The following is a 9,738-nucleotide window of genomic DNA, read 5'->3' as shown; positions in this document are numbered from 1 at the left end:
CGATATCATAAATATATCTATTTTCGGTAGATTTCCACGATTGGCTTTTAGGAAAACCTCCTTTTAACATTTTTTATACAATCTTTTGCGATTTCTATTTTCGATGTGCACATAACCAAAACAAAACATCGGTACAGAAAAAGATATTTGAGAATCACTGACACATAAGCTGTAATTGGTGGAAAACCCAAACCCTTTGACGTCAAAGGGGCTCTCCAAAGGACATCGTGATAGAAAATTCATATTTCAACATTAAATTAAAAATAATAAACAAATTTCTTATGGGCGTTTTTTAAATTAGAATTTTATATGATATAAGACCCATTTATTGGAAAAATGATATCTAGCTTTGGAAACAACCCTATTTATGATTGCAGCAAGCAATTTTTAGAAGCCTTTTCAATTAAAATTAAATTTTAATTGAAATTAGCCAGTTTGTACTTTTTTTAGTTCAGTAGGACGCACAGATAAAGCCCAATCCCAATTTAAGTATCTACGTACGTTTAGTTAATTTAGGCGGCTCAATGCCGTTCACAGTTTACACGCGTAATCATCGATCATCAAAGCATTTTTCTTATCATATAATTCAGAATGCCACCATGTTTGTAATAAGTGAGGTCCACCTCGGTGTCGAAACGCACCAGCACTTCAAATTCCTTGCCATCGTCAGTTTTGACTTTAGTGTTTTGACCCGGGTGGATTTTTTCTGGAATGTCTATGTCGAACTGCTCGAATCCTGTCAACCCCAAACTTTCAGCGGTTTGTCCAGGAAGATATTGCAGCGGAACGATTCCCATACCCACGAGATTGGATCTGAATAATTCCGATTTTTATAAAACCGATCTTTGTCGATCAAGAGAAAAGCAAAATTCAAAAGATTTATTGTTTACCTGTGAATTCTTTCGTATGATTCTGCGATCACGGCTTGAATGCCCAAAAGATATGGACCTTTCGCTGCCCAATCTCGAGAAGATCCTGATCCGTACTCTTTTCCAGCGAGGACTAATAGAGGAGTTCCGTCTTTGATGTATTTTTCAGACGCATCAAAAATATCCATCTGAAATCGTGTTTTTATTTATTTATAGAGTTTGAGTAGAATCCTTCCAAATTTTGGATCGATCGGATAATGTTTTCTAATATAAAATTAATAATTAAAAAAAGTTGATGTTCGAGTCAGGCCTTTATTAAAATGTGGAAAAAAACAGTTTGTTAGCTTATGTTAACGGTATATTTTTCTCAAACAAATGTTAAGATATTCCTGAAATTTCTTTAGCTGGATTAAAAGAAACATGCCGGGCGTCCGTTGTATTCAAAGAAAACAAATCCCGGTTCACATAATTTTTCACGGTCAATGAAATTGAAAAATTCGAACTCTAAAGCAACAAAATTTTCTATTTGAAGTAATAAAAACTAGGCTGCAAATTATTTTAAGCAATTTTAAGTTAGAAACTGCACACTCATTAAATTAGAAGATAAATTATTTCTGATTTAAAATAGTTTAAGAATCCATTAAAAGCTTCACAATTTTCTTTCAAAATGTTGAAAAATCTTCTAAACAATTTTCAGAATTATTTAAGTTTTTTCTAAAATCTTTTCCAATTTTTTTTAATGCTGATAAATTAAAAATATTTTCTTGAAATATTCTAGATAAATTTTTGGCAACTTTAGAAATTTTTTTCAATATTCGTTTTAAATTCATTTTTCAAAATAAAAAAATCATTACCAGTTTTCCTAGGAATCTTAACAAATCTATTATATTCTTTTGAAGTCTTTCACAATTGATGGGTGCTAGGGAGTTACTCCCCTACGCCCTTCAATTTTCATAAAGCTTCTAATTTTTTTGTTAAAAATCTACCAAAATCTATATTTTCTTTTAAATTAAGCCGTAGACTATTTACCCCGAACTTTCAGTACGAATAGCCGGATTTTGTCAGTATACGTAGATACTTCCTTTAAGTTATTTGAAATCTATTCAAATTTTTCATTAATTTGGTATATTTTCAGAAATTCGAAATATCTCTTCAACTTACTCGTTTTTTTCTAGGAATAATAAGTGTTCAATATTTACTTATACAACAAGATTCAACAATTTTACTTAAAAGTTAAAAGTTTTCAAATCAAACAATGAAAATTGTAATGTTCAAGGTTTTTTGCGTAGTTTTGAATATTTGTTTTCTAATTACTGATTTTAAATGAAAATTCAAATATTTTTCAATATTAAGCAATCGACCTTTTTCTTGATAAAAATATTTCAAATTCTCAAATTTTAGACTTGAACAATACCTGAAATTTAATAAATTTAAATTAAATAATATTAATTAACAGATTATTTTGCAGTTATTTTAAAGTTTAAAATACTTTATAAAGTTTTAACCGAGAGTTCACGTTTGTTTAAATACTAAAACTTTTCCATTGAAACGATTTAATTTTTAACGTTAAAATCTAGAACTTCTTATACTTTGAACTTATTCCGAATCTTCTACTTTACTGATTTTCATTATTATTCACTTGTTACGGATTTTAAGAAATGGAAGATTATCAAATTACACATTGTAAACTGGACGATATGATAATTGAAACATATAACATACTAGCAGATTTTTTTGTTATAAAAATTTGTAATATTCCCGGTCAAAAAATAAATGTTGACTGTCATTGCATTAGAAAATTTTTTCCATGGAAAGAAAACAATTGAATGTGTCTGGTCACAGCTAAAGAAACTTTAAGAACAAAACATTAACATTGTTAAAATCAAAATGTGCAGTTATTACAATAAAAATTCATTTTTTACAAATTAAAAAAAAAACTTCTAACTTGAAGACAAATTTTGGTTTCACTTTTTTAATTTTATATTATTATTCACTACTAAGATATGTACCTACAAAAATTCAACGTAATTTTTTGACAGATAGGAAAATTGATTTAAATTTATAAAATTCGAATTTTCAAATACAGACATTGAGCCACAATTAGAATCCAATCTAGTGAATAGGATTGTTGCGCAATTTTAGATCAAAGCTTTTGTAATACCCTTTAAATATGTTATAATTGTGATAATTTCGCGCAATTTTGCAAATATAAGATTTTTTTACCGTTCAGTTGAGAACATGTGAGTTTTTAAATAGGCATTGCGTCTTGTGAATCTGATCTAGCAGAATAAATATATCAATCGGAGATTTCTATTCTAAGTTCCAAGATAATCTTATCTTATGAAAGTGCAAAAGTTTCTTTCTAAAAATCATAATAGTTTAAATCTATTAACGAAAGTTGATGTGGAATTCGGAAACGTTTCAAACGGACCTTCTTTTGGCAGGAAACCAATTCCTTGAATATTAAAAAAACCTACATAAGTACCAACCTGATCACTCAGAAAAAATAAAGTCAAATTGCTTCCGACTACCGCTAATTGCCAAACCTAATCATGATTTTGTCATGTAAACGAAAACTTAAATAATGATTTAATTTAATTTATAGAAACTCACCTCTTCTTTATTTGGAATGTAAATAGTTCGTGGACCAGGTCTCCCTATGAACTTATTTAAAAGTCGAATGTTTGCGAAAGTTCCTCGAGCCATAACTGCATCATTTCCTCTGCGAGCTCCATAGGAATTAAAATCTCTTGGAGTAAGTCTATTCAAACAATATTATTTATCTTAGAAACTGAATAGAATGTATCACAAAAAGAGCGTTGTCTTTAGATTTAAGATACTAGTTATAAAACAGAATTAATAATTTAATCTACATAATTTGAAACTTACCCTCGACTTGTTAAATATCTCGCTGCAGGAGAATTGCGAGCTATACTTCCGGCCGGACTGATGTGATCAGTTGTTACCGAATCTCCAAAATTCAAGAGAACTCTTGCTTTCTTTATGGGCTTATGTTTTGGAAGATCCTGAGAAATATTGTATTAAATATTAATTCTAGAACATAATAGAGGAGTCTGTGGAAGAAAATTGTAAGGGACCATTCAAGATCAGATTAAGATGGGGGCAATGCCCCCATTAGAAATCGCCCAGTGAGGGGCAAAGTATTAATTTGCCCCCCTCTAATATCGAATGATTAAATCCATCAATCGTTTGAATTTTTCCAAAAATGTACCTGAAACCTTTGTGAAACATTTAAACTCTTTATAAAATTGTTGGAAAATTATTGAAAACTTTGCCGTATATTTAAAATATTTTTGAAATTTTTACGAAATTGTTGAAGTCTGTGAAATCTTTTAAATCTATCCGTAATCTTTGAAAAAATTTCAAATATTTTATAAATATTTGATAATAATTTTGAAATGATTGGAATCTTTGCGAAATTTTTTTAATACATTCGAAATCTTCATGAAATATTTTTAATCTTTGGGAAATCATTGAAATCTTTATAAAATATTTTTAAACAATTTTTAATTCTTGAAATCTTTGCGAAACTTTAAAAATCTTCGCGATATTTTTGAGAATTCATTGCAATTTCTGTGAAATCTTTGGAAATCTTTTCGAAATATTCCAAATATTTTATAAATATTTGATCACATTTTTAAAATGATTTGAATATTAGAAAAATCAATGAAATCTTTGCGAAATATTCCAAATATTTTATAAATATTTGATCATATTATTCAAATGATTTGAATATTTGGAATATCATTGAAATATTTGCGATATTTTTGTAATATATCCGAAATCTTTATGAAATATAGTGAAACCCTTCAATAGCCCTTCCGAGAATTGACGCCATGCCGCAGTTAGGTGTAAGCGGAGCCGCGCAGGGTGCGCGATTGTCACTCAGGCGAGCACTCAGGCGTGAACAAACAAAATCGGAGCGGGTTATAATGAGTTAGTTCCAACCCATTGTCAGCCCCAAAATCGGAGCTATAGAAGAGTTTTACTCTACTTTAAATCTTAGGAAAATATTGAAATCTGTGTAAAATATTTTTTAAATATTTCGTATATTTGAAAAATTTTCGAAATCCTTTAAAAATCATTTAAGTCTTTGTTAAACCTTTTAAACTAATTGAATTTTTTACGAAATATTTGAAATCATTGAAATCTTTGGAAGTCTTCAAAATATTTTTCAAACATCTTCGCGAAATCTTTACGAAGTATTTGAAATCTCTGCGAAAATTTTGAAATCTTTAAGAAATTATTAAAACCATTTGAAAATATTTTTGAAGTATTTAATACATTTTTGAAATTGTTGAAATCTTTGCAAAATCATTTAAGTCTTTATGAAATCTTTTAAAACATAATTATGATAAATGAACAATAAATGGTACATAATAAATATAACATCCATATTGACAAATATTTTACGAAAGATTTCAATAATTTCACTAATACTGCCGAATATTAAAAAAAAAAAAACATTTCAAATGTTTCGCAAAGATTTTGAAACATTTCATAAAAATGTCAATAATTTCTCAAAAATTTCACAGTTATGAAATATTTCGGGAAAATTTCGGATAGACTTCAAAGATTTTACAAAGATTTCAATGATTTTCCAAAGATATCACAAAGGTTTGAATGAGTTTTCAAGGATTTCACAGTTTTAATATACTTCGAAAAGGTTTCTGATAGTTTTAAAAGGTTTTACAAAGACTTCAATTATTTTATAAAGATTTCAATAAATTCAAAAATATTATTAAATATTTAAAATATATTTTTTAAATATCGCAGATTTATAAAGATTTCAAAAATATTAAAGATATTTCTTAGAGATTTCAAAAATTTACAGAGGTTAAAAAAATTTCGCAACGATTTCTAATAGATTAAAAAGATTTAACCAAGCTTCAATGATTTCACAAAGATTTAAACTTCACAAGTACTTCAAACATATTTGAAAGATTTCCAAAGATTTGAATAATTTGCCAAATAATGCAAATATTTCGCGACGATTGAAAGAATTTCAAAAAAATTTCGCATATTTCACAAAAATTTCAATGATTTCCTAAGCATTTCATAAAGATTTGGGATAGTTTTAAAAGATTTCACAAGGACTTTAATGATTTCCAAAGATTTAATAAATTTTCCAAATAATTCAGATTAAAAATATTTCTGAAATTTTAAGATTTATATTTTTCAAACAAATTTAAATTTAAATTCAAATATTTCACAAAGATTTCAATAATTTTTTAATCATTTCTCCTGCCACCGCCTAAAGAAAAAAGGTTCCGCCGCTTCTGTAGCAGGGTAAAATATTTTCTTGATTGTTTCTAGTTTACCTTGCTGAGATTTTCAAAGTAAGGTGGATTTTTGATATAAGTCGAATTCGGATCCCAAGGATAAAGTTGACTCTCGGGAGCATTCAAACTTCTCCAGGTGTCGCTGCCCTTTTCGAGCCGGCTGTAAACTTCCTTGAACATTGCTGGAATGACGAATCTTTGCTCCACAGCCTGAATTTCAGTTCTGCTAGGCCATATATCTCGCAAATATACGTCGGTGCCGTCATGTCTGCGACCTGCATTTTGAAAGCAAACTTAATTTTATTAGTGTGCTATTTATATTTCGAGATTATAAAACAATTCAAAGTAAGAAGCTATTCAGGATTTGGACTCTCACAAATATAAGTAATGAGAATAGAGTAAAGTTAGCCTCTTCTCTTCCCAGAAGCCAAGAAGATACTGTTAAATGAATGACGTCAATATTTGTAACGGTTAGAGAAAAAATCATATTTCGGTATCCGTTCAATTGGGCAAATAATCCCTTCCGGTTTAGAGAATGCCTAGGAGGTAGACCAGCTAAACTAATAAATCAAAATTTTGAAGAACTGTGCATTTATAGTTTATACAGAGATAGGGGGAGAGGGAGAGAGAGAGAAATAAACGTGAAAACTAGAAGATTACCCAAAGGGTCTTTCTCGAAGTCAATGTCCACGGTTCCAGCAATGGCATACGCGATTACCAGCAAAGGCGATGCCAGGTAGTTTGCCCTTGTGTTTGGATGAATTCTTCCTTCAAAGTTACGATTACCGGAGAGGACTCCGCAACAAACGAGCTCATTCTGTAGAGATTGTACAGTATAAATAAAGCGTAAATGAAATTTTACCTTTCTCAAACTTGACCTGGACCCTTATTGAGACGAGTCAGTATACTAAATCTTTCAATTTGAAAAGAGTAGCTAAGTCTAAGAATCACGAGTTAGTCGAAACTCAAAACTCTAAACAGTCTAAACTAAACTCTAAAGCCAAAAGCCAAAAGCCTAAAGCTAACGATACTTACGTTTAAGTATCTATAATTCCATAACGTTATGCTTCCTTTCTTAAAAACATTCCAGTTTATTGTCAATTATTAAAAATCTATCTAAGGGTCATTGCAAAAATATTGTAAAATTTTTCCACTTTTCATTGTTTAATATATAATTTTTTTAAATATTGGGATAAACTATTAACCTTGAAATATTTTTTAGCAAATTTGCCGAGTTTTAGTTTCGTTTGATGACAAATGTAAAATTAAAATATAGTTAAAATGACAGTTCGATGACCCCAAATACAAATTCACAATTTGAAATTTCACAATTAATTAAATTTTTTTTAATACTCTAAGGCTAAGCTGGTTGCGATAAGTTTCTTTTCAAACCATATAGTTTAAATTTCACAACATTTTGGTAATGAACTTTAGGAGTAAATTTGTTCATTCAGCCTAGCCCAGACATTTCGTTAATATTTGGGTTCTGTAGGAGTGAAATTAGATTTAAAGAATTGTACATTTTATCAGCTTTATTATTGTAAAAGATACCTTTTCGATTGCATCAACAATTGATTCGGTGAGAGGGCCACTATTTCCAATACAAGTCATGCATCCATATCCAACAATATCAAATCCAAGTTTTATAAGTGCTGGGCAGACTCCACTTTCTTTCAGATAATAAGTTACTACTCCCGATCCAGGTGACAGGGAAGTTTTTATATAAGGAGCAACACTGAGTCCAGCTTCCACTGCCTTTTTGGCGAGAAGACCTTTCGGTGAAAAAAATACATGAATTATTTTTGAGGAAACTAAAAGTCCTAAAATAATAATCAACTTGACGAACAATTATTTTCTGAAGTGCTGTGATTCATTCTCAAAATGTTTATAAATACGAAAAACATAAACTTCAAGTATCAGAGAGTAACACGTTACCTGGAACGTTACATTTTTAAATCAGGGTGCCTACTCAAATCGTGGAAAAAAATTCCCAAACAATTCCATTTTTTTCCAGGTATCATTTTTCATGGTACGGAGTCATTCAAATATTTATTATAAATAATGTTTTTTTTTCAGTTTCTAAGAATTCAATTCACCAATGTACCATCAACAAAAGAGTTTAACTTCCAACCGAGTTGTCTCATTTTCAACAAAAAAGATCAATTTACAAATAAAATTATGAACATTTAATTGAAATACTTGAATTTTCAACCAAAAAGATGAACTTTCAAACCAGAAGATTATTTTTCTACAAAACAGATGATTTCTCAACAAATAAATGAATTTTCAATTAAATAGTTGCATTTTTTACCAACAAAGACAAATTTCCAGCCAAATAGTTGGATTTTGAATTAAGAAATATCAATTTGCAATTAAAAATGGCGTAGATAAATTTTCAATTAAGAAAATTATTATTAAATCAAAACTGATGATTCTTTAACTAAAATGATGAATCTTCAACTGCAATAGTTGAATTTTAAACAAAAAAGACGAATTTTCATTTAAAAAAGTTAACTTTTCAAAAAAAAATGGAAAGTTAAATTTTTGGTTAAAAAAAAGTAATTTTTAACTAAAGAGATGAATTTTAAACCAACGATATGGAATATTCAAGTGGAATAATTACATTTTCAGCTTTTTTAAATATATAAAAAACAAATTTAAACAAAAATGTTTCAAGTTTCAAGTGTAATAATAATTAAATTCTCAGCAAAAAATAATTAATTTTAAGCCCAGGAAAAAACAAAATTCCAACCAAAAAGCTCAATTTTCAACCAAAAAGATGTCTTTTCAAATAAAATTATGAATCTTGAACACACAAAATTAAATTTTAACAAAAGGGTTTAACTTTTAACCAAAAAACAAAATTTTGATTTCAAAAAAGATTAATTCTGAATAAAAAATGTAATAGTTCATATTTCAACAAAAAATGCTTTAATTTTAATAATTAAAAAGGATTCAATTCATCAAAAGAAGATGAATTTTTAACATGTGTTGAATTTTTAACTGAAAAAGATATTTTGTCAAGAGAGAGAAAATATGTCAAACGAGCTGGTCACTTTCCAGCAAAATACATGCAATTTTAACGAGATATTTGAATTTTCAACTAAAGTTGATCAATTTTTAACCAAAAATAGAACGGTTCTATTTTCAAATAATTAATTTTAAAAAAAAATAATTTTCAAAAAAATAGTTACATGCAGTAATATAAAGCTACTTTTGAACATGAAAAATCGTTGTTATTGAAGTTCATGATGCAATTTAAACAACAAAATAAGCACGTGCGCGACAAAATTCTATGACTTTAAAGAAAATTCCCTGACATTTCCAGTTTTTTCCAGGTGCGTAAAATTTTTCTGACAATTCCAGGTAGAGTAGACACCTTATTTTAAAAACGATAACACGTTAATTATTTTAAAATTTTACGATATTGTTATGGCGTGACTATTTTCTGGTAACTGTAATTAAAAATAACGTAAATTACATCATGCAAAATTTTAATGGCGCTTATACTATATTACACGTCACGATAACCAATCAGAAGACATATTTTTATTATAGTAGTACTA

General features: G+C 28.5%; 1 protein-coding gene across 1 annotated transcript in view; it reads right to left on the bottom strand.

The window, feature by feature from the left end:
• Window positions 1–9,738, bottom strand: part of LOC117168456 (cytoplasmic aconitate hydratase-like) — a 25,660-nt gene continuing 15,922 nt past the window's right edge. The window contains exons 9-15 of the mRNA XM_033354120.1: window positions 7,724–7,944; window positions 6,833–6,989; window positions 6,212–6,447; window positions 3,759–3,895; window positions 3,483–3,630; window positions 891–1,057; window positions 1–813 (exon numbers count right to left, since the gene is read on the bottom strand). Coding sequence (XP_033210011.1) covers window positions 561–813; window positions 891–1,057; window positions 3,483–3,630; window positions 3,759–3,895; window positions 6,212–6,447; window positions 6,833–6,989; window positions 7,724–7,944 — 1,319 coding nt within the window. The 3' untranslated portion in view covers window positions 1–560. The remainder of the gene's footprint in view (window positions 814–890; window positions 1,058–3,482; window positions 3,631–3,758; window positions 3,896–6,211; window positions 6,448–6,832; window positions 6,990–7,723; window positions 7,945–9,738) is intronic.

This window comes from Belonocnema kinseyi, chromosome 2 (assembly GCF_010883055.1).
Source record: "Belonocnema kinseyi isolate 2016_QV_RU_SX_M_011 chromosome 2, B_treatae_v1, whole genome shotgun sequence".
Classification (NCBI taxonomy): Eukaryota; Metazoa; Arthropoda; class Insecta; order Hymenoptera; family Cynipidae; genus Belonocnema; species Belonocnema kinseyi.
This window is presented reverse-complemented; position numbering and strand designations above follow the sequence as displayed.